Source organism: Hermetia illucens, chromosome 4 (genome assembly GCF_905115235.1).
Source record: "Hermetia illucens chromosome 4, iHerIll2.2.curated.20191125, whole genome shotgun sequence".
Classification (NCBI taxonomy): Eukaryota; Metazoa; Arthropoda; class Insecta; order Diptera; family Stratiomyidae; genus Hermetia; species Hermetia illucens.
This window is the reverse complement of record NC_051852.1, coordinates 122,516,566-122,542,409: the sequence shown is the minus strand read 5'-3', so window position 1 is coordinate 122,542,409 and position 25,844 is coordinate 122,516,566. Positions and strand designations below refer to the sequence as shown.

At 41.5% G+C, this 25,844-nt stretch overlaps 1 protein-coding gene across 3 annotated transcripts; it reads right to left on the bottom strand.

The window, feature by feature from the left end:
- Positions 1-232: 232 nt before the first annotated feature.
- Positions 233-8,535, bottom strand: LOC119654860. Of its 3 annotated transcripts, none has more exons than XR_005249858.1 (4): positions 8,423-8,535; positions 8,213-8,358; positions 656-2,374; positions 233-580 (listed from the first exon to the last, which is right to left on the bottom strand). XR_005249858.1 is itself a non-coding variant. In XM_038060445.1 (3 exons), exon 3 carries the CDS (start codon positions 2,319-2,321, stop codon positions 1,314-1,316), a length of 1,008 nt encoding a protein of 335 aa, XP_037916373.1. In that variant the 5' UTR covers positions 2,322-2,374; positions 8,213-8,358; positions 8,423-8,535; the 3' UTR covers positions 233-1,313. The 3 variants fall into 3 exon arrangements, 1 of the variants encoding a protein (XP_037916373.1); XR_005249859.1 differs by having other exon boundaries at positions 661-2,374; XM_038060445.1 differs by having other exon boundaries at positions 233-2,374.
- Positions 8,536-25,844: the final 17,309 nt, after the last annotated feature.

Sequence of the window (25,844 nt, the reverse complement as noted above, 5' to 3'; positions counted from 1 at the left end):
ACGTCGACTATTCCAGGGACACCACCGTCTATATAAATAAGCACCAACCAAGATAAGTGATAGGGAACGTGGCGCTTCTCGATCGGGGAACTTGCAGCTTGAGGTTTGTGACTAGATGTCCACGGTTGAGCCGGTATTTTTGGTAGTTTTAAGCTTCGCCTCCGTAGGTTTTTGTAATATAGTTCCGTTTTGCAAAAAAACGTCGCCCAAACTGGAAATCATCAAATCAGAATCTCGAATGTTATCTACTTTATTTCAAAAACTTTGGATTTTATCCCATAACGTTTCAAATAAAATTCAGTACAAAAATCATTTTGCTTAAATCTTCTTCCTGTATTCACTATGCTCACTGGGTTCATTAAGGAACTCTTTCGGAGGTTTAGGGTAAACGTAACAGTTGATATCGAAAAACCAAAACTTTTTGCAGTAAGATTCGTTCAAAGGGCATCTGCAATCGGGTCGAAGTCTGCAATAACTTTTTGTCACCTCCGTTCGTGTCCTACAACGCTCGTCACTAGGCTTGAGTAGGCAGTAAGTGTGATTAACTTTACGACACCTTTGGTCAATTGCAAAGAATCTCCTGCAATAAGAGAGGGTGGGCTTGCATGCAGTTTGATTAGGAAGAAGTCTGCAACCACTGTGAGTAGGACGATACCTAACTTGGCACTTTTCATGTTCAGGATATTTCGCGCACCATTCGTGATCAATATTTGGACATCTTTCGTCGTCTCCTGCAAACCTTTGGCAATAGGAGGTTGTTCTTCTGCATTTTTTGTCAGCAGGTCGTTTGCAGTAGCTATCGGTTACTTCCGCTGAGGCGCACCGAGGATCGTTCCTATGATTTTTGCAATATATATGGTCTATAACGCGACACCTCTCGTCCTTTTTTTCGAATTTAGCACAAAACGAAGCTGTCTTCTTGCAGTCGGGATGGTATGCTATTTTACAATAACTGTCAAGCGACCACCAATCACGATTGTACGCACACCTGAGATCTGCATATTTTCGACACAACTCAAAATTCAACTTTTGATATCTTTTCCGATCTGCAGGATACCCTGGTTTTCCAGATTCTTCGTACGAAGGGTCAGAACGTTCAGATTCTGCATAGGAGGAGGGAAGATGTTCAGATTCTACATAGGAGTAGGGAGGATGTTCGGATTCTGCGTAGAAAGGGGAAACCTTTTGACCTGTCCTTGCTCGTAATTTTATTTGATAAGATTCAGTCACTCCATTTTCGTTTTCCTTGCACCCTTGGCAAGAAGAGCCATTTTCTGTTGTTTCCGGAAAATAGTGAATGAATGTTATATATGTTAATAGTATTCAATGCCAGATCCATCGGCTTTGGGAGGACCATCCGGTTTGGGAGGACCATCTGGTTTAGGAGGACCATCTGGTTTGGGAGGACCATCTGGTTTAGGAGGACCATCTGGTTTAGGAGGACCATCTGGTTTAGGAGGACCATCTGGTTTAGGAGGACCATCTGGTTTGGGAGGGCCATCTGGTTTGGGAGGACCATCTGGTTCTTGTTTGCACCTTTCATCATACCCGACGAATCTTTCACAATACGATTTTGTTATCTTGCACTTTGCGTTTTCACGCCTTTTACAATAACTGGAGGTGACTATCTCCGGTGTTTTGCATAGTGGATGAGTTTTATTGGTTCTGCAAAATAGATGATTGACCAGATGTGCGTCAGATGCACACCTGGGATCATATCCTTTGAATCTTTTGCAATAAGAATCGGTCGCTTTGCATAGGGGATGTTCGCGCAGTTTGCAGAAACTTTTAGTTATATTGTCACCTGCGATGCATTTCTCATGCTCTGGCTTTATTTTACAGAATACATAGTCAAGCAGCTGACATCTACTGTCATCATCAAATGCTCTTTTACAGAAGGAAATAGTTTTTTCGCATCTTTTATCTGGGCGTAATTTGCAGTAAGATGGGGTTACGTGCTCAGGTGTTTTGCACCTCTCATCTTCACGGTTAGCTTTACAAAAGTTATAATCAACTTCTTCCTGCCTTGGAGGTTTTGGACCTTTGTTGAAGCCTGCCTCATTGCAGAAGATTTTAAGCTGCTTCCTCATTTCATTATATTCTGCCGTTGCTTGATCTAGTCTTTGTTGAATGGCATAATTACGCGCCCTGGCTGCCTCCAACTGCATTTTGTGAAGCGTTTCATAGAAGTCAACTTCGTCTCGGTCTTGTTGGGCTAACTCTCTTTCACAGTGCTGTAATTGCTTTTCCAATCGAATTGACTCCTCTGTCAGTTTTTTTAATTCTGCGGTAAGTTCTTCAATGACTTTATCATGGTCCATTTCGAAGGGAAACTTGTATTCTGTACCAACTGCAGAATAGTCGTCCGCAAAAACTGTAATCAAATCAATTATTCATGAATACAGGTTGGCAAGGACTAAAAACCATAAAAAAAGTACCGACAACCATGCACGGCAAACGCTCCTAAAGCCTATATTGAATGCGGTAGCCGTCATGTGCCCGATCCGTAGCCAACTTGTATCTTATAGTTGAGCCCCCAGCCGCCGCCAACGACTTGGTATACATATTCGAGCAATGCATGATCAAAACATAGAATTTTGTTGGGGCGACGCGAACCTTAAATGTAACATACCTGGTGGAGCGTGTAGTATAGTTTGGGTGTCCACAACATTACGTAATCTTTGGATTTGAGCTCCCGAGGTGGTAAAAAGTCGTAGACTTCGAAACCAGCCGCGATTATGAGGAATCAGGTCGTGCCCGAGACGCGGAACAAGGAGACCCCCTCAAGCTCAAAGTTTGCATTTAGTGTCTACGGCACATTAAGCAAGTACGGCAAATTTCACCTTGAGGGAAACTGCAAATCCGACCACAGTCGAACCGTCGGCGGTACTACTGCCTTATCTACCCCTAAGCGGAATAGGAGGGCTCAGCAGAAGGAAACTCCGCCCACTAAGGAAAGGGGACTACATACTGAATTCTGCTTTCTGCTTCACCCTTACCAAGAAGAGCAGAAGAAGATGACGTGGATGGTATTGGTCAAACGCCGGTATGTGAAAATGAAGGTAAGGGGTGTGGACCCCATAAATCTGGATAGGCTCACAGTCGACGACAGCTCCTTAGGAATCAGGATATGAAAGCGGTAATTTCTATAGAAATTGGACGCAAGGAAGCGAAATCTTTGTAGGAAGATGAAGACTAACTGGTAACCAACACTGGAGACACCACACTCTACTGTCTGGAAAAATTCGAGAAAGAAGCGTAAAACCAACACATCTGTGGTGAGCAATGCTTTACTGTGCTCCGTGCTAGGGTCTACATCAACGCTTCCAGCGGAAACTAATACCCAGTTCGCCGGGAAGTGATAAAATCAGCGAAAGAGAAAGGGAGCTGGTCCCTCCAATGAACATCTGCGCAAACTGTAGCCTCATTTCTAACCACTGCCGTTGGAGTTTCCTCCAAGGATCGCAATATCAGAGGGACAAAAAAAGTGTTAGGAGTTTGGAATGAAGCCAAATTTTGGCATTAGAACATTTCACAATGGGCTCCTCTCTGTTTAGAGTGCATTGATGAGATCGCCCCGAAATGGCCCCAATAGGTAATCCCAGCTATTTGTTCTGGTGATCGGCATAAGTTCACCAATGTGAATACCAAGGATGTTGGATATCTAGCCCGTAAAGGAAGATACTCTGGCTTCTCCGTGCAGAGAGACTACCGAGTAAATCGTACAGGTTAGTAACTTCTCCTACACATTTTACAGAACAAACGGAAGACAGGGAAGCCGAAGTCATGAACGGAACTGACTTGATATAAGATTATGGGATCGGACACCGCAAACCAACGAAAATGTTAAATGGAAAGCACTCTGCCTGAAGAAAGGAAACCCTTTATGAGGGAGGACATATGAAACGCTGCGTCTCCAAACTAGGTGATTCTCAAAAAAATCAACCAAGGGGAAGGTCCCCACACGACGTTCTCTCGGTGGTCGCTGTAAACCGTCTTCGGGCGGGTCAAGAGTGTGTCGAGCCAGGTTGGGAGTAGGCTCATCTAACTGATAAGGATCTGCTGGTTCTATGGTACAGGCAAGCAGATATAGCGGGGGGATGGGCTGAAACAGCCCGTGGATCATCCTCCTTGCACTGGAAAAGGTCCTAAGAGGAACCCAAGGCAAGTTGGGGCAGCATACGTCGGGTGCTGCGTAGTCAATGGAGTGCTTCTTTAGTATGCGGATTCTGAATACTTTGGACACCTTGAGATTCAACCGGTGCCAGCCGTAGTCCCGGTGCGCTGAAACCAACAAAAAAGACTTCCTGGAGCGAAACCGGTGTCTTCGAGCTGGGTGTAACGAGTACCAGTCATAGTACTCCTGACTAGAAACGCTCAACGTCGGGGGTCCCTTAAAATCAACGGCTGAGAAGAATGCCAGTCACCGGAAGCCAGCAAAGAAACGTATGTCCACTGAAGTCCTGTCAGTAACAGAAGGTCATACACATTCAGAGCAAGATTGCAAAGGATAAATAGGCCAATATTGTCGCTAAGATCAGAGACATCTGGGAGAATATAAAACTCCAATTAATCCCATCCGACAAAACCCCCTGGAGACCGGACGCTTGCACCTCGTTGCCGAAGATCCGCATGAATATAGTAATAATCGTTGGCACAACAATCCATATTGGATCAGGGCCTTGAAGTGTGTTAGAGCACTTCATTCAAGACCGCAACGATACACTATAGAACACTGTAGGAGGCAATGTGGTCAGCATTACGCTCGATAAAACCAAGGTCGTCCAGTTCCTCCGCCCAAATCTAAAGCCCTGACTTCCCGTGAAGGAGGGAGGAACTTAGACGGAAAGACAACCTTTCCTGCTTCTTGTAAATGGAGCGGATTACAAAGTGGGATTTAAAGGAACACAAAGGCGAAAGTTCTTCACTCCGCGAAACTGGACGACGACCTGGATCCAGTCGATACCGCTAACGAACTATTGGAGGAGATGAAGACCGACGGTCTGATGGGGAGTGAAGTACCCTCTACGCAAGTAGATCTTGCTGAGGGTAACGTAGGTAAACCCGCGCCACTCAAACTGCTGCAAAGTGGCATTCCGGATAGCTCCGTTGTTAGAGCACAAGGCTGTCGTACGGAGGCTATGAATGACTACCTGAGTAAAATCAGGATAAACATCTCGGGCGAGAGCAATGCTGCCCACATTGCTTCCTACAGGATACTGTAATGCTGTAGTATACCATTACGCTGTTAATAGCACACTTTAAGGCCTTGATACAATTGGATTGTTGCGCTAACGATTATTATTATTATTACTAAAGTGCATCTCAACTAAATTGCTGGTCTTCTTCCTAGAAGGAGAAATCGATGCTGCACTAATACACGAGCCCAGGATCGGGGGCTCCAAAAGAAAAATTATAATTTATTTCACTTCATATGAGTCTGTACGGTTTCCTTTGACCGGACCTCAGTTTCAGTGACCTTGTAGTGGTCAAACTGGAGCAGGCAGGAATCTTGTGTTGAAACCCTAGGGTTGTTAATTGAGGTGCACTTCCCCTAGCGAAAAGGATTGCGAGTCGGAGCCTTTCTTGGGGGGTATGCAACCCCACTCGTATGAGACTATCTAGCTAGAGCCAAGCTACGGACACTAAGTAAAGCAACCTTTGAGACATCTCCGACAGATCTTTAGTTGCAGAGAAGGAAAGCTGCTATCATCCGTGAATGCAAAGAAGAAGATCTGAGTCAGCAGTCATGGTCTAAGGAGTTTGTGACAGCAAACTATCCCAATACAAACTGATTGGTGGGCTCGCCACTGCTATCCGCCTACCAGTCAAACATGAAGGGATCGAGTCTTTGGCGGTGCGGTGCATGAGAAACGTGGTTACACGTGTGACATTCGCTGCAGATGGCTTTTATTACACACTATACTGAGCTTATATCGAAAAGTATAAAGGTTGGTCAAATTTACCAGAAACATGCCAAAACCTACCGCTGGCAGTGACGGTGACAAAGCGGCAGGGCGTCCGTTATATTTTTCTGGTACAAGAGCCAGTGGACCCGGCTGGGATCTTTTTCGATTCCATAAGGCCTACGTGCTGATGTCAAAGCGCTGAAAGGGAATTATGCTGAGATAGATCTATGCAGATTGAGCAGGTGGCGCGAGATCTTGGGCTGCATATCAATGAAGGCAAGGCAAAATAATGATGACAACGTCAGCACCAAAAACCAACCAACCAACATCAAACCGCACTGGTCAAACGGGAAGAATAAAGATAGGAGAATACAACTTTGAGACCGTTGATAATTTCTCCTGTCTAGGGTCGAAAATCACAACCGATAACAGCTACGTTGATGAAATCCGCGCACGGTTGTTGGCAGCCAACAGAGCCTATTTCAGCTTACAAAAACTGTTTCGCTCGAAACGTGTCACCACAGGGTCAAAGCTTTTACTCTACAAGACAATGATCTTGCCAGTCCTCATGTATTCCTCGGAAACTTGGGTTCTTAGCAATGAAAACTGCGAACTCTTGGCCGCGTTCGAGAGAAGAATCTTCCGAAGAATTTTTGGACCCCTACATGAGGATGGACGATTCCGAAGCCTACATAACGACGAAATCTATGAGCGATACCATGACCGTCAAGTTGTGGATAAAATCCTGCTCAATAGGGTACGGTGGGTGGGTCACTTAATCCGTATGGAAGAGGATGATCCAGCCCAGAAAGTCTATAAGGGAAATATACATAGTAGAAAAAGAAGACGAGTCCCAAGGTGCACTGGCCTGATACTGCTTCGGAAAAAGAACTTCATCGGCGCATGTGTTGAGAAAGCGCATATGATGAGAAGACAGAAGTGGCAGTGGATCGGTCACACATGAAGCGCACACGACAATTCCGTCGTTGACTACCCCATGCAGTGGAATGATGGCGGACGAATAGCTCTTAGTGGAGAACGGTTGAGGAAGATTTTTGAGTTTTAGGCAAGCCGCGTTGGAGTTGCTTTTCAGCGAAGGCGTGATTAACGCGGTATGCCCCATTAACAGAGAATGACAACCGTAAATATCAATGCAATCAATCTTGGCGGGATCCCTGTGGAGCTTTTCTGCGCAATCCCTACCTCCGTAATTACCTCAGTCGTAAACCCAGAATATCTTATGTATTTCTCAGCCAATGAAAGAGCGGTATGTTCGCTAAGTTCCGATGAAGTTCACTTGGGTAGCCATTTTCGTGCTTCTTGCTGCCACGAAGATATTAGCTAGAATCATCCTGGGATGTATGAAGTCCTTAATCGACAGAAAGGGGCCGGTTCTCGCTCTGCATCCTCCAAAAACGACCACGTTAGCGATTTTCTGCCTCAGTGTCGTTTGAGGACCGACGCGGCGTCTCCAGGGCTGCGTCTTATCACGAATTTTTTTTCTCATTATCAGTGACGTTATTCATGCAGCCTTGGCTGGAGAAAACATTCGGACCCAAACTAAATTACCAGGAGTCGGCAACAATCGCACGCATTCATGTGGTTGACATGCTATGCGCACAGGGTTTTATTTAGGAGCTATACTTCCTCTCCACAGAAGGAGCGAAGAACAAATTGTAATCAAATCCCGTGAGTACGCCATATAAACCACAAGGAAATTTGACAGTGAAAGATTACTGAAGAGAGCAAGGAGGAGCCAAGCTGTTTTTTGCAAGGCATGGACGATAGTCCAGGAAACTTCAAGCTTAAATTGAACAGTTCAGGTGATTGTTTAAGACACAAGTCGCGCAGGACTCACATATTCTTCCCCTGACAGAGGTTTGTCGACGAAAGGGTTATCTCCGAGGTAACCTTAGATGAACTGAAAGTCAGGTGCGCCGTCAGGTGCGAAAGGCGAAGGAGTCCATGAAGGTAGAAAACTAGCCAGAGTAAATAAAATCCTCCCCATGATGTAATGTGATTTCATGGCGAACATCATGCTTTGGCAGTTCATTCTGAAAGTTTCCACTCCTTTACAGAAAAGAGAGTAGGAGACCTTGTCCAACAGTCAATAGAGTTTTGTGTTAGATACGACCACGCATGCCGCTCACTTCATCGGTTGGATAATGGCAGCATCTTGACTGGAAGAAACAATTTCAACTTCTTGCTTATCCAAAAGAAACGCAAATATGTACGTAGGTTCTTTCACTCTCGGAGAGCAGTATTATGAATCGGAAATCCACGCGATGGTTCTGACTGCTTACCTAAAATAATGAAAGAATTCCCAGCTTGTACTCTATCCGCTACTACCCTGCCTTGAAGTAGTAAAAATCAACATTCTTCATAAACACAGGAGCAGCTGCACAAGTGAAGCTTGCCAAATAACTTTGAAACTGTCCGGTATTAAAACCTGCAATAAAAAATAAGCCGCACGTATGCGATAAATACTTGGAAAATTGTGTTCACCTTCTTACCATAAAATAATTTCTAAAATGGAGAAAAATTAAAAACTATTCAACGGAATATTCTGTCCACCCTTATCCGTCGTAAAAACCCATGGCAAACTAAACCGCACGTTCCCAGGTCTCAACAAGTGATTTGATAAAACCTAAACAGAATACATTTTTTTTGAGTAAAACTTCCGCTGGAATTTTTATATAATCATAAATAATATCAGGGAGGCGAAACGGCTATCCTAGTTGGCTATTGACAAGGACTGATCTGTACCTTCCCCCGATATCTATTTGCAGCTCCTACGGAAGGCACATTCTACAAAAAATCACGAGTCTTACGCCAGTCACCTGAGCCTATGCTAAAATCCAGGCCTCACCCGCCCAATATATATACCTGCAGGTGCCACCTTTCAACGGCCTGGAAAAATGCCCTCCTTCAGGCAAGCATTGCACATGCTGAGCAGCAAGTCTGGCCGCTGGTGGAAGACCTGCTTATGTACTTCTCTCGGGATACCAGCTGGCATGTAGGGTTGTACCCCAATTCTGAATGACAAGCTTATAGCCGTTTCCCCACAGATTTACCTCGTTGAGTAGATTCTATCAATTACGACGTATGCTTTCGTTTATCGAGACATAGAGACATCGAGACATCGAAGCTTCTCAAGCAGTCGTTATCAAATTCATCACTATATTTACGACAGTATCATTTGCAATGCCCTCGAACCTCGACAAACCTCTCGATGTTGGCCCTCGTGACGTTCTACGCGCTGGGGAGCGGCGGGTTAGCGCATGTCAGCGAATAGCGTTAGCCACTTCGAATGCAATGTATTTGCGGTCACTTTCCAAGAATTCTCTCAAAAGTCGCCACTCGTCAATCAACAACGCCACTGATTCTGAGCTAAGTTGGCGTGGATTCGGTGTTTAAAACTACCAAGCCGGTTCTCCCCGCCATTTCCGGGATCCGTTTCGTTCTGTAGTCTCCCCCATTCAGGGCCCTAGTATTGAAGTCATTCCCTAGCAAAATACATTCCTCCGCGCCCCCGATCGTCTCATTTAGTAAACTCTAAACAACGTTAGCCATACACCGAATCTAGACAAAGCCACCGTTTCGGTTTCGGCCTTGGGAAAAAACTCGATATTGAATGCGGTCCAGCCGGCAGCGATACCCAATAAGTCGAGATGTCATTAAGTTGGGTCCTTGTTCCGGTATCGCTCGCTGATTAGCACTAGATTAGCTTTTTCCTTCGCAGTGAACTATGCTAGAAACTCGTCCTTGGTTGCGTTCCGCCCATTTTAATTTGCAGAATGTGCACCATGCTGAGAACGCAATTCTAGTGTTCGTTGCAGGTCTTCGCTTAGCGATCTAGCTGACCGCATTTACAATGTGGTGTCCTCCTGCCGGGTTCCCAGCAACTTATAAACTTACATCCATAGTCCTGTAACACTTGACAAAGGTTTTTCACACTCTTGCCCTGCAAACTGCTCACCCAATTTTGATTTTCCCACTGTTAAGGAGCTATAGCTCGGCCACTTCCACCACAGCTAGTTTTTGTTCCTTTGAGAATTCTTACAAGTGTTGGCTATTTGGACGTTGGATACTTCCACTTGATGTCTTCCTGTATTTCGGCCTCTTCTGTGAAATGGCCAATATTTTGAAAAGCCCATAGGTCCAGGCTAGTAGCCAGAGCCTTCTCCCGGTAGCCCCTTGAATATACTATTGTTAGTTGTCTTCAGGCCTATTTCAACGACGACTCTACTTCTCTTCGGTTTCTGTCAGGAAGACAATTTTGCGTGACTGTCCTCGGGCGTCATTTCCTAGCGGATTTTACAGAGAACTTCTGCAAATGTCTTGCCTTTCGTCGGATTAATGAGCATAGCCTAGTCTAGTCCTTTTTTCGCGTCTTTTTCGTTGGTGATTTACCATTCATAACTGCCTTGGCTTTGGATAGACGGTTTTTTGGCGTGTCGTTTCTCTTTGTGGTTTTTCGCGTTCTGTTTTTTTAGCCTTAGAAACTACTTAGATGAAGTGTCCTTCAAACGGGTCTTCCTTTCTCTGCTTTTCCCCACTTCGCTTTCCAGTAGGCTATTCGATCCGTACAGTGTTCTCCGTGGGAAGCGGGAGTGTTTCTGCTTTTTCTACATCTCCCATTGCTGACTATATTTGCCTGTAGAAAGAAATGCGATCCTGGAGTTCTCCCAGTTCCCTCAGCCTGCTTTTCAGGCCTTTGTGGACGTTCTTCTGGAAAGATGCTGCCCAACGAATCTACTTGGTTACTGCCGTGCATTTGCTGATAATTCTTTCCTCTTCCGTTCTAACAGGAACTGCCTTAGTTTGTGTCTGAATCGACTTGCTGAGATCTAGCGATTTTTGTTTCGGCTTTTTCCGAGACAGAAGCACTTCATAATGCTAATGTTGTCGTCCCTGCACCGGCAGCCACGTCACGTTGCACGGCTTCCTCTTCACTCAAGTGTTTCAGCCGTTGTTGCCTCGCTGTGAGTGACACATTTTCGTACTGGAGTCAAACATAATCAAGTCTTAATCCTTCCCTGCTCATTCGTAGGTTTTCTGAAGTTTAATGCTCATCATGATACTAATACCGGTTCAATGCACATCATAACTACCACCTTTACAGCGCTAGGCGCACATCACTCCATCGACGTCGACAAAGACCTGTCTCGACTATGAGGACTCCTAGTGTGTCGCGATGTGAACCAATCATTTGCAAGTTCGCTCATCACCGAGGCGCTTTCTGAAGGCTACTACCTAGGATGCAGGTGTATTGCCAGCTAGAGGGTCAGAACTACTTATTCGGTCTCTTTGGGAACATCACTCTCCGTATCGTGACCGACTCGTTTAACATCGCAGGCGAACACTGATCCTGCATGGGTTTAGAGTGAACAGTATAGCACTTGCAAAAAAGTTTGCGGTTCTTCATTTGTTTCTGTCTAAAGTCAGAACATCGCGACATAGACATGAGTTTAAGGAAGCTTGGAACTTTTGAGTAACAGTGGTGGTTACTTTCTATGTGCTAGGCAGCGCTGATGGGTCTTGCACTACATCGAAAATCAGCATAAGCGATGCTTTGAAGAAAGATGTCATTGTTCATTGAAGTCCTCAGTAGTAAGTGGGATGCTCTCCCAATAGGTTCTGTGTGTTAGAGTGAGATAGCACGATAGAGTTTCTCAGTTTTCATGCTATCTCGCTCGCTCCGTCTCTTTCGCGCTGCAGGCTTTCACGTGCGCGCCTTGGGTAAGGGGTGCGCCTTTTGTGGGGGCTTTTGGTTGTGTGCCTTTGGTGGGGGCGTTGGGTGTGTGCCTTGGGGGAAGGCGTGCCGTTGGTGGGCGCTTTGGGGGTTTGCGACTTGGGTACGGGGTGTTGCTTTGTGGGGGTGTGTGTTTTTGTCGGCGGGTCGTGTTTTGGGGTGGATGGTTTGTGTTTTGGGGATATTAAGCTCTATTGCTGTTTTTCTGGATAAGTAGTTTTGCTGTTTGTCTTGGATAATACCGAGTTATGTTTTGGTGTGTTCCTGGGATTTGAAGTTTCAATGGGCGTCTTGGAAGATGTCAAGCTATTTTTGGTGTGTTTCTGAGATAGCGATCTTTTTCAAGTGTTTTTCGGGAGTGTCAAGTTTTATTTTGTGCCTTTATCGATCTTTTTGGTGTGCTTTTTGTTGTTAATCTGGTTTGGTGTGTATATGAGATTGCGACGTTTCCCGAGTGCTTTTTGGGGAGTGTGAAGTTGTTTGGGTGTCTTTATAGGGGGTATCGATCTTTTCGGTGTGCTTTTTGGGGTTTATTAAGCTGTTTTGATGTATTTGGCTGGGTATCAGTCTTTGCGGTGAGTGGCTTGGTTGAAGTGGGGTTTGTGGGGACCACGGCGGGCGGCTATGGTGCAGGCTTTAGGTGGTAGGTAATGGGATTAAGTTTAAATGGAAAAGTTCGCTGATAAAGTTCAAATATTTATTTTATTATACTTATTTACACATACGTCATTCAATATTCTTTAGAATTAACAATATGTGTACACTTATTTATATATCTTTCTCGATATCAAACAATGCTTCTAGAAATTTATTTCACAGTATAACGTAAAAATTTCATATACAAATTATGAAATTCATTACAAATCGGATGGTGATGTTATTTAAAATTCTTATAAAACTATTTCACAATATTATTCGACATTTTGAATATTACTTTAAATTACAGTGCATAAGCTGAATAATTATTATTTTGAACAAATTCTATTTCGAAATAATTGTGTTCCTGCACATCCACTCCTTTGAAAACGAAATAGTGTTCTTGTATAGCGTTAAGCTCATCGATCTGCTTCTGATTACGAATCCTTTCGGAGAAGCGAGAGGTACGGAAACAAAATTTTTATTACTAAAACGGAATGTCAAATGTTGTCCAAATTTAGCTTGAAGCTTGAATTCGGTGATGAGATATTTTTTATCCACTTCTAAACTGGATATTGACATGTAGGTCTGGGGAAATGTTTCGCTGACATTGTTCAGGATTTCGATGGTATTCTAAGGAAACAAATAATAAACTATTGTGAAATATTTTCTTAAGTAAATCAAGAAAATTGTACTGGCGACCCAAACTTGAAGTTGGCGCTCGGTTCTCTTGCGCTAAGGGCCCGTCGGATTTAATTTTAAAACCAATTTACAATTAAAATGGAAGAAATATTAGCGACTCAAACATAAAGTTGGCGCGCAGCTATCTTGCGCTAAAAGCGAATTGAATCAATGGTAAAAATTAAAGGGATGTTAAATAAACTTACCATGTTGGTATAATGCAGCCTTGCAAATGATAATTACCTCCAGAAGAAATTCCTTTTATACACGTATTCGCTACATGACAACATCATATAGCGATCATGAAGATATATAAATAGCTCATAAAGAATCATCATCATTATGATACTTGCCTTGTAATTTATCCAGGACAGTTTTGTGATGTTTTTATGTTTTCTGAAATAAATTACCCAGCATCTGCGAATGTAAACTCCCTACAATTTCATTTGTCTGTTGATTTATTGCAATATTTCCCATGAAAAAATGCACGGAACCAAGAGATTGCGATAATGAAGATTTGTTGCTTGTGAACATTATGATTTTATTTATCCAGTATAGTTTGATCTTTTATTTTTTTGACTCCCTTCAAGTGGGAAATCCGCAGAAATTTTTAACCGGCCAGGAAGGTAGCAGTGGGGTAAGATTCTTCCGTAAAATTTGTTTAACGATTATTAACAGGTTTTCTAACTTTATTTCAGATTTAACCAATAATAAATTAGACCAACAGGAAATTAAAATAACTTGTTCTATTGCTCTGCATTTCCTAACTTGTATAGATTATGTATAGATTAGGAGAAAACAGAAACAAAATAAAAGACAGTAAAATAAAATTTTCTAAAAATGTCTTTAACTGTTAATTTAATTCAGCTCTTACAAAAGTCTGTTGCTTTGGGTAAAGAGTTTTGCTTTGAGGTGATGAACACTGTTATTAGTTACCTGGAGAAACAAAAAGTTTCAATAACAGTGCAAGAAAAGAATTCATTTTTCAAGATTCTTCTTGAATGTTCCAGGGAGTTGAAAATAAATCAGGGTGACGTAGATTTTCATAAATTTTTCAAAATTATAGATGAGTGTGTAAAATTGTCAGATTGTTCAACTATAAGCAATAGTACAAATATACCAGCAGCTTCCACTACATCGATATGTGTTGTCCTTAGAATGACCAACGGATGGCGCGCGAATCGCCCTAAATCACTCCCGCCACTCCCGACTAGATACATAGTGCAGTCACAGTCCACATCTTCTGAGTTTACGTGTTTTTATAATCAATTGAAAAAAAAAATTGCTTGTTAAAAAAATGGAACTTCCTTATGCTTATTTTGAGGAACTTCCGAAAACACACTTTTCTGAAGGATTAAAAAAACTAGAAAAACGATTGACCAAGTGAATAGAGCTCCAAGGAGATTCTGTTGAAAAATAAAAAAAAAATTTACTCAAAAAAATTGTTTTTACACTTTATTCTAAAGACTTATTAAACTACCCTCGTACTATTGTTACGAATGCGCGTAGTAATAGCAATAATCAAAATTATCAATCCGGTTCAGGATTAAAAGAAAAAATCGAAATAATTTCAAAAAACGTGACAAATTTAAAGAAATTTAATGTGATGGCAGTGAAAATGGTTTTCCGACTGAATGAGTTTAAAGATCCTGAGGAAAATATTTTGGAAGGTCTTAGAAATACCTTTAACGAAGTTGTAAATGAAATCGTGAAACATTCTAAGGAGGGTAGTGAAATTTCAATGTACGCCGCACGAGAAACCTATATGGTCTAGTTTAAGACCTGTAAGCGAGCTAAATGGCGAACACATTCCATCATTAATATCAAGCATTAATCAGTCAAATTCAACATTTCTTTCAGACGATATTATACAGATTGATGCAAATATCGTCAATTTTCCCTTTGGGAAGGGTAGAATTGAAAGAAACTACCGTTGTAGATGTTGGCAAAGAAAGGGATGCCCATTGTCTTCCGAGAATTATTTGCTATGTTTTGGATAGTGAAATAGCAGAAAATAGTTTAAGAAAGGCAGCTAAAAAAAACTTTGTAAACTTGCAAATGTAAATGTAAGTGAAATAAATGGCTGTAGCTTACTAGATCTGTATAAATTTCAAAAGTATCTCAACCATTATCAGATTGTTGGGTTCAGCGGTATCACTGATCCAAATTCTATACTATTTAAAATTCCATATAATTTTTTTATGACCGAAATTAAAAAAATTTACGTATATTATTCCGCATTACAAAACCATTGCTACGTTATCATCAGCCTTTTTAAGGTTTTGTGTAAACACAAACCCTCATTAAAATCGGTTTATTGTTTGTCTGTCTGTCCGCCACACGCATTTTTCTCGGAGACGGTTGTAGTGATTGGCACCAAATTTGGTAGAAAGGTGGGAACTGTGAACGCTCACGCATGTTGTGAGTTACATCCCTTCACGTCGAATTTAAGGGGGGTCCTCATACATGCAAAAGGGGGTGTAAATTTCTTTTTCAGCAAATATAGTCATGTGGGGTATCAAATTAAAGGTCTCAGTTAGTACTTTTCGAAGCCGGTTCTAGTTTTGGCATTTGTTGAAAAGGTGGGGAGTGCGGGGGGTTGAAAGTGATCATTTCTTTAACGAACTCATTCTCAGAAACTACTCAACCGAAAAATCTAAAAAAAACCGGGGGGCTGCCAATAAATGGTGCCAAGGCTCCGAAATACCCTCCATACCGATACCTGTTCAAATAAAGTTAATAATAGCACATTACTATAATTTTTAGTAATTAACAGGAAACCCCCCCTAAGTTCACCCTAGAATCACAAAATTTTGCACCAGTGTAGACTACAGTATAGAGCATGATCCTACGAAATTTGGTGAAAATCTTACTATTACTAACACAGTTATACTAGGTCAAAGCTGTCGCTCCTCAGCAAATTCAAGACTATGAATGTCAATATCACTTGAAAGTGGATATTTTTACATAATATATGCATATTTTACGTGCTACATGCCAATGGGACAAATGCACACTCAAATCTCTTTCTAAAAGAAATACACAAAACCTTTCATACCTGAAGCGTCTAGCTTTCGGTTTCCTGACTTGTTTAATAAGAATTATGCCTGCAATTATTGCGATAATGCCAGCAATTACAAATTTCATAAATGTGCAATGAAGTGCCCTTGCCAATTTACTTCTACATTGAGGGGTAGGTAGGTAGGTAGGTATCAGTGGCCGCTCCGAGGAGCCCAATTAGCGCTTTGGTGCGCCGTTTTGATGCCACAAACTCCTAAGACCGTGACTGTTGTTATGGGAACAGGGAAGCAGAGTCCAGCCGGCTCGGATCTTCAGAGCCAACTCGTAGCATTTACGAAGGAAAACAGCTCTCCGACTCTGCAGTTAGAAATCTCGCTTAGGTCCCCAAAGAATGGTTTACCCAGTGTCCGCAGCCTGACTCGAGCCAGAGCTGGGCAAGAAAGTGCATGAGGGTTTCCCTTCCTTTACATTGAGGGATTGCCTAAAGTGTTATAAAGTCGTTCCACAAGAACGTCTATGTTACATTCAACCATACCGGAGGAAAGGTAATTAACGTTTTCTAATTATCTTTTTCGACTGCGAAACCACACAAGATACTATTTACGGTGCATCTCCAGATACACATTTACATATTGTAAATTTAATAACTGCCCATCAAGTGTGTTTTTCACGTAATAATGACTCTGACAAATCAAATGATTGTGTCAATTGTGGTAAAAGAGAACATATCTTCCAAAATAATGAAGACATGGATGTTGTGAAGCAATTTATCGATTACGTGTTTATGACGTGATCTTATGTGGCAAACATTATTTGCGTTGCGCATAATTTTCAAGGCTTCGATGGACACTTTCTAATATCAGAACTTTTCAATAGAAAATTCGCCATTAATCCTGTAATGAATGGCACTAAAATAATGAAACTAACTTGTAAAAATGTTAGTTTTATTGATTCTTTAGATTTTCTGCCATTTCCTTTATCCAAATTTTCTGATGTATTTGAATTTGAAAATCATAATAAGGGTTACTACTCATTCTTTTTCAATACAAAGGAAAATTTTAATTATATTGGGAAATACCCGACACCAAAAATGTATGGTTACAATTCAATGAAGCAAAAAGAGAGACAGAAATTCTTAGAATGGTACAGTTCAAATGTAATAATACAAAAATGTTTGATAATAAAAGTGAAATGTCAAAGTACTGTATCAATGATGTCACTATTTTACGTTTAGGATGCTTATCTTTTATGAAAGAATTTCTGGAAATAACTGCGGTTAACCCTTTCACAGAATCCTTAACAATAGCATCTGCCTGCATGCTGGTATTTCGGAAAAATTTCTTAAAAGCTCAAACCTTGGCTATCATGCCAAAAAATAAATATTTGAAAGGAAAACCGTTTTCATTTGCTTCACTCAAATGGCTCCATTTCAAAGGCATGGAATTTTATCCGCACTAAATACAGGTGAAGTGAAATTAGAGAAAGGCGGACTCTTCGTCGATGGGTTTAACCCAAAAACAAACACTGTTTACGATTTTTTTGGTTGTTTTTACCATGGATGCCCAGACTGTTCCAAATTCAATTCGTTCGATATTATTAAGGGTAGTAAGTGTGACACCCTTAAGTCAGGAAGAACGGTTATAATTTGGAATACATTTGGGAATGCAATTTTGTAGACTTTTTAAAAAGGAACCCCGCAGTAGACAAACAAATAACCGAAGATCTCGCACATTTTACTTTACCTTTGACCCCCCGCGACGCCTTTTATGGGAGAAGAACGGAAGTATTTAGGACTTACGCAAAAATTAATGGTGAACACGAAGTAATTCGTTATTTATTTATGGATACAGACTTTTAAGTCTGTATCCATACATTAATAAATACGTACCATACCCGATTGGGCATCCTACAATATTCAGAAACCAAACACCACCAGTTTCTGACATTTTAGAAATGCATGGATTTATTTCTTGCTCTGTTCTCCCTCCTGATAATCTCTTCTTACCCGTTTTACCTTACAAATATGACAATAAATTATATTTCCCACTTTGTAGAAAATGTGCAGAAAATTCTTTTTCTTTTTCTTCAGTCTTTGTCCCGTTCACAAGCCGGGTCGGCTTGTCGTGATCGGCTTCGTCATTTGGCTCTATCGAATGCCTGATCTGGGTGCAATCTCGAGGCTTTCAAATCCCCATCTAGCGTATCAAGCCACCGTTGTTTAGGTCTGGCTTTTGGTCGTTTACCATCGACTTCGATATTCAGACCAATTTTGGCAAGTGAATTCTCGTTTGCACGAATTGCGTGACCATACCATCGAAGACGCCTCTCTCGCAACTTTTCCACGATCGGTGCAACCCCATAACGATCGCGGATATCCTCGTTTCGGATGTGATCTAAACGTGTGACGCCACTAGTCCAACGTAGCATCTTCGTCTCCATTACCGCAAGACGCCGTTCATTGTCTTTTATAGTCGGCAGAAGATAATAATGTCTTTAAATACAGAAGAATGTGAAAGACAAATTACGGGCACATGGGCGATTCCTGAAGTAGCCTTGGCAGTTAAGCAAGGTTATAAAATACTTAAGGTTTTTGAAGTTATGGAAATATGATTACACAATATTTGACCCGAAAACGCAAAATGGTTTTTCAAAATCAAGCGAGAAGCTAGCGGTTGGGGTAGAGAATGTAAAACAGAAGTAGATAAAGAGAATATCTTGAAAAAATTTGAAGAGCGTGAAAGTATTAAACTGGATATAGACATTATAAAGAAAAATTCTGGAAAGCGAGCAGCGACAAAACTGATTTTGAATTGTTTTTTGGATAAGTTTGCTCAAAGGGAAAATCAATCATTTACAAGCGTGTTTGGTGATTTCAAAGAGTTTTGCAATTTTATTCAATCACCAGGAATAGAGATCTCATCCATTTTACCTATCAATGAGGACACAATGTGGGTAAACTGGAGATATTTTGATGAAAATCTAAACATGCTCCCGCACATTAATATTCCCGTTGCAGCATACACAACTGCCTTTGCACGGATAAAACTGTATGAAGCAATGGAAAATATCGGTGACGCGCTTCTTTATTGCGACACTGACAGTTTAATATTTATTGAAAATAAAAAAACACCTTCCGTTTGTAAAATATCAGATTATTTAGGGGACTTAAGGGGGTCATCCCGTGTGAAGGCCGTTTTTTTTTGCCTTTTTTTGAAAAATTATTTTGGAGGACTGGATAAAGATAGAAACGTGATTTTTTCACCATATGTTTATTGATATCTCTAGTATATGTGATAAATTTTTCAGCTTGATATCGTAGCTAGTTTTTGAAATTCGTGTTAATTTATGCACTCATCTCCAAAAAAAGCTGTTTTTCTGCTGCCACGCTAGATGGCGCTGTGTTCATCTGAAGAAAAAAAGCTAAATGGCATTTTAATGTGGACAATATTCTACGGTCCGCAAACTAGGATAATTAGAAAATATTAAAAGGTCAATTTTTGGTGGGCTTTTAAACTTAATTTTTTAGATTTTGGTGTTTTTTTACGGCTTTTTTTATGAATTAAAAAAAAACTACCCGTCCGATTGCAATTATCCTAGTTTGCGGACCGTAGAAATATGTATTAAAGAAGTCGTGAAAATTTCAAAGAATTTGGTTGGATAGATTTTGAGCTATGGTGGCAGCCGATTTTCAAGATGCAGTTTCGAGAAAAACGCATTTGAAAATTTAAATGTGATTATCAACAGTAAAATTTTAGCTCACCATTAATCTGCTATACTTGGTCCATAGAGAGCACCCTCCGTTTCTTCAAAAAAGTCTTGTAAGGCCGATTGTTGCTCTCTGGTTTCAATTTTGGCTCTTTTAGAGAGGTCAGTCGATCGTCGTTCGGACCGCCAAATTCGCGCTCCATTTAGGCGGTCGGCATCACCCTGACATATGTGATCAAATTGACATCCCATTGTCACTAGGATTTTGAAAATGCCATTGAATCCTTCATTGAAAATAATTACAGCCCGAAAAGTGACTATTTCTACATCCTTGGCCCCAGAATGAGGGTGTTTAGGAGCGAAAGTCCAAATCAATGCATTTAACGACTCATTGTTATTCTAGGTCTCTGCTCCTAAACATCTGTACAAGAGATCATCTCGTGACAAATCGTCGTAGATTGGTTTGATGACTGTTTGAACTTCTTCAGTCAAAGGTGCCTTCTCGTGGTGGAAACTATCCAGTTCTCCTTTAGTTTCGCGCCATTTGCACCAACTGTCCTCGCCTGCTGGACAATTTTGATGCTGAGGATTTTCATCTGTAGAACATTTATGGAAGAAAGTTGCCCAAATTTCTTGGTTCATTCTTTCTATCGAATTTGCGTGTCGACAAATAGCTAGCCCAAAAAATGTAGTGAGGTCGTTAATAACCTTATCAGTAAGTTTTCCAGCCCCTTTTCCATCAATGCCTTTGTGATTCTTCTTTGCATTTCTAAGCCGCGTTCCCATTCTTTTCTTGACATGTCCTGCGCATTCCTTTTTTACTACTACGTATATTTTATTATTTGCAGAAACTTGCAGAACTCCAGCAAAATCCAATATACAATATACAAAACTTGTCGTAATTGGAACATCCATGTTCATGCTTGCTAAAAGTTTGTTTGCTGATGTTGATGCGAAGTCCTTTTTCTTCTCTGATAACTATCGATTCCCATTAAATACTCGTTTTTTAGTGCGAGAATGACGTTGAACGTTAAAGCGATCTCCCTTCGTACGATCCATTTAAAAAAATCACTGAACACACAAACAGCACAATGCTTACAACAAACTATAACTGAGTATAGCTTGAAGGCCTTTCAGTGCTCACTCTAGGCTGGATTATCCTTTTTATTCCAAACAGCAAATAAGTTTAGACAATTGATTGGTTTTCCATCTTTTTATATTTATACCTGTGTTCGAATTTATAAGGCTCAGGTAAAAAACTAACAGGTAAAAAAAGATTCGACGCTCTTTCTCATCGAGTACTCTAGTCGCTGCTGCAAACTCCTTACCTGTTTAACACTATAATTTCTGAACTACTCGGAATATCGGAAAATCCCTTTGCCCACATATTCTCCACTATATATAGATAGAATTCATGCAAAAAAAAAAAAATCGATTTCTCCAACCCGACACACAGGACCCCCTTAAGTGGAATCCTTTGGTCCTAATGCATTTATTTCGGAATTTGTATCCATTGGTCCTAAAACATATAGTTTTAAAGTTGAAATTTCTCCTGATGCTCAATATATGATATAACAAAATGTAAGCGCATAACAATTAATTTTCAAACATCCAAAATTGTAAACTTTAATCATTTAAAATCTTTGGTAATGGGAGAAGCTGAGGAAGAAAATGGGACCCGTATGAGAATAAAATTAAGCGAAAACGAGCAGGAATTGTTATAACAGAACCGCAGAAAAAAACTCTGGCATTTACTTTTAATAAAAGAATTCTCGTGGATAATCATTTATCCTATCCATACGGCTTTAAGAGAATTAAATTACAAGAATGAAAAGAGGAGAATAATAAATATAAATAGGGATGCTTCTTTTATTTTTTAGTATTCTGATGGCAGACTCGAAAAAGATAGTGCAATACATTACGGAATCTAACAAAAAGTCGGTTATTGTTGATGTCCAGTTTGTAGTTGGTAACAATGAGCAAATGTTTGTAAAAGAACTAGTTATTATACATTGAACACTGACTCTATTAACCCAGTTTTGTATCATTTCACACCTCCGTTCCCGACGGAAGAACTTAACGCAAAAAATGCATGGCAATCAGATTCTAATTATAAATTCATAAATGGATTAACGTGGTCGAATGGCGTCATTGATTATAATCATTTACCAGAAATTTTATCAACCCTAGAAGGTTCAGTAATATATGTAAAAGGAGAAGAGAAAGCAAAAGTTTTGAAAAAATACTTTAAAGACGTTGAAATTATTCAGGCAGATATCCCCAAACTCGGTCTTTCAAAAAAGTATAAAACAAATTGTATGATACATGGGGAATCGCCAAATGTTAGATGTGCTTTAGAAAATACTGTAAATATGTATATGTGTCTGCTGAAAAATAAAATCATCGAATAAAACAGAAAATATTGCCTTTTATTTAATTTGCTCTTTTATGTCCTTATAAACACAAAGTATTAAACAGTACATTAGCGCTACAAAATATTGGAATTTCATAAAAAAGTCTGGAATAATTAAGAAGAACGTAAGATGCTCTCGTTGGTATAAAGAAGGCTTCGCCTGGCAGTTTGATGGTGTTTTTCTCTCGGCACTCTGTGACGTATCCATTATAGTATTCTTTCACGCTCTCTGATGCACTGTTGTTGTGGCACATAACAATATTAAATATGCAACTGGATACTGCCCTGACCGACTGGAATTTTGTATTTTTTCGAAAGCCCAAACTGATTTTCCGGTAAAAGTCTCCTGTTTCCTCTTCAAGCTTGTTTATATGGTCGAACACTGCACACCATCCTGAATAATTTGTCGACACTGGAAACCGTCTATGAAGATGAAAAATGATTTTGGCTTCAAAGTTTGAAGGATCAAAACCGAGCACGATTTTTCGGTTCTGGCATCCGTCCAAGTGGTGTAATTTAACAGCGCTTGTTCTCCCGGCACTGCAGATTTTCTTTCTTTCACCGTTTCGGTCGTTGTTTCTTTCTCACTTTTAACCTTCTTGGTGTCAGGTTTCATCGTGAACAAATGTAGTTGCGAAACTGGATGCAAACCGTGTCGTTTCGGGTCTTTATACTTAGTTTTCATCTCGCTGAGTACATAAATTTCCTCCTGTTATATATGCACATGATTCTTTAAGTACACTTTTCTGTATAAAGTAACAACTTTAGTGTCATTCCAAGTGAAATCATATGATGAAAATTGGTTTAGAAAATTTCCAAGACTTCGTCCCTTACAACGCCAGTAAAGATACATACAACAGTAATACCCACAGGTGGATGCAAACGCACTTTGTAATCGTCTCTTATTATTTATAAATACGGACGAATTAGTCAGGAGAAACTTTTGAAAAAAATTATTTACCGGGTATCCTCCAAATGAATCAAAGTACTCCGCAGGTCCCTTTTTCGGAATGAAGAAAGCAACCCAATGGGTTCCACTTTTATAAGAAGGATCTGTATTAGCTATCACACATGCCGCTTCGGTAAATAATTACATGGAAAAAGGCCTTTGAAAAATCTTGATAGTATTTTGTTCGTTCTGAGTGTTCTGTTTAGTTCAATCGTGTTCATTCCTGTTCACAAAAGTTGCAAGCTTCAATATTAATAATTTTCGAGTGCGATGTTACATAGTGCTTGATAAATTCCTTTACACCATCATCTTGAACAAATATCGTAGTAAATTTCGCCAATGTTTTTATATAACGTCTTCATCCAACCGTCTCAGTTCCAAGTTGGCGCATCTTCCCAATTGTTCCACACCTGCTAGATTACTTGTTGTAGTAGGATATCTACATGTGATCTCTCTGGTGAACAATTTATTAGCCGCAGTAATACCAGCGACCGACACCTTTTTGAAGAAAGCGAAATCACCTCCAGGGAGATAGTCAACATTCATTAAAAAGCTCATTTCGACTTTTGATTAAATGTGGAAGAATGTCGGAATGTCGGCACTATATGTAGATTTTAATAGCCTGTGAAAACATTCCGAGCCTTGTCTATCTCGATACTACTATCATACTCTGCGTAAACAACGCATGTGACGCTTTTCTTTAGAGCGTCTTTGAATCGCCCCTCGATCCTAATCGTGCCCTGGTTGAGTAGACTTCCACATGTTGAATTGTAGGAATTGTCCAGAGTGAGATCAAACGCCAACAAGAACGCTCCATTATCGAAGAATTTTTTTGATATTTGATGATCCTTGTCGGAATAATGTATTCCAGTACCCTTGAACAAGCTTAGATATCCTCGCATACTAATGGCAGTTTCATTTGAAAAGTCAAACTCTAGAGGTTGGTTCGGTACTTGTACTCCATTGACTGATAAATTGAACCTTGTCAGATTATTGTTCAATTTATCAGTCAATGGAGTACAAGTACCGAACCAACCTTGTCAGATTATTGCGGCGGCCCGGTCTGATTATGCTTCAGGTTAAAGTTGCATAATTCGGCAAGTCCTCACACGACCTCTGCGTGGTGGCCGCTCAAATCCGTCTTCGGGCGGGCCAAGAGTGTGTAGGGCCGGGCTGGGAGTAGGCTCATCCAACTGACGAAGATCTGCTTGTCTGCTGGTCATGTGTTAGGGGCAAGTAGATCTGGCGGGGGGATGGACTGAAGCAACAGCCCGGGGATCGTCCTTCCTGCACCGGAGAAGGTGCTAATAGGACCCCAAGCCAAGGTGGAACAGCATACACCGAGGGCTACGTGGCCAATGGGGGGCTTGGTCTTTAGTATGCGAACTCTGAATACCTTGGGCACCTTCAGTTACAAATAAGACCCTTACCCTGGTGGCCGGGCCAGACAGGGTGGACATTCTTCCCGGACTACTCGTGGGACCAAGACATGGACTCAATTAACAAAAAAAGCTAAAACGACGATAGAAGAGGAGGCGATGATGCCAGGCGTATCATCGGAGGACGAGCTGCTGACCTCCAGCCAAGAGGCAGTGGCGGTCGAGAGCAGTACACTCGGTGCCAGCCGTTGCACCGTTGTGCTGAAACCAATCGCAGGGACCTCCCGGAGCGAGGCGTCAGACGGACTAGTGGCTTCCAGCCTGGAACGCACTGCCGTCAAGCTGGGTGCAGCGAATACCAAACATAGTACTCCTGACCCGAAGCTCTCAGCGTCGGGGGATCCCTCGAAAGTGAAAACCGACAAGAATGTCGGTCGCCGCAAACCGGCTAAGAAGCGAATGTCCACGGGTGTCCTGCTCAAGAGTCAGTACCAGAAGGCCATGCATATTCTCGGCAAGATTGCCAAGAATAAGGAGGCCGGTACTGTCGAAGAGCGGGATGAAAAAGGCCTCGCTAAATACCAGGCGATTGTTGATGAATACAACAGCAAACGCCTGGCTGACGAGCAGAAGGCGAAGCCCATCGCTCTAAAACGCAACCGTTCTCAAGACGAGGTCGAACAAGATAAGAAGCGGAGCAGAGTGGGCAAGAGCACAGACGCCAAGCAACATCCGAAGGAAATTGTACAGCAACCGTCAGCCAGCGGGCCACGTACTGCGAATCCCTTCAGCGACGTGGCCAGGAGTCACTTACATGTGGCGCTGGCGGATGGTAATTCTGCTAGCGGCAAACTAACGCTGGAGGTGTGGACCAGTGTTGAGGCTAGGCTGTCGGGCATGGTCTATGAGCATCTCCTGGAGACTGGAGGCAAACACTCGGGACTCACTCCCCACTTTGATTCATCTCAGGTGATCCGTGGGTTCACGTAATAGCTTGGATGGATCAGTTCTCTAAGGACTTTCTTGGTTCATGTGTCGCTAAAATCAGCGACACCTGGGAGGGCGTTAAGCGCAAGATTATCCCTTACGACGAGATTCCCAGGACACCGGTCGCTCGCATCTGGTTGCCGAAGATTCGCATGGAGAAGGACAAGCTCCTCCATTTCCTGCGCCTTCACAACCCCGGGATTCCCATGGACGACTGGGTTGTTATCAAGGAGAGGGAACCTCAGATAAACAGCCAGCCCGTACTACTCCGCATAAACGAGGAGTGCCTGGAGGCACTGAAAAAGGCCAATTATAAAGTGTGGTTCGGAGTCAGGAATGCCAAAGTAAAAGTGTTCCGCTCTGCAAAGCCGGACGACGACCTTGACCCAATCGACGCCGCCAACGAGCT

Excerpts from the sequence above, each read along its gene's own strand:
- LOC119654860 (XM_038060445.1), bottom strand. The coding sequence starts at position 2,321 with ATGGACCATGATAAAGTCATTGAAGAACTTACCGCAGAATTAAAAAAA.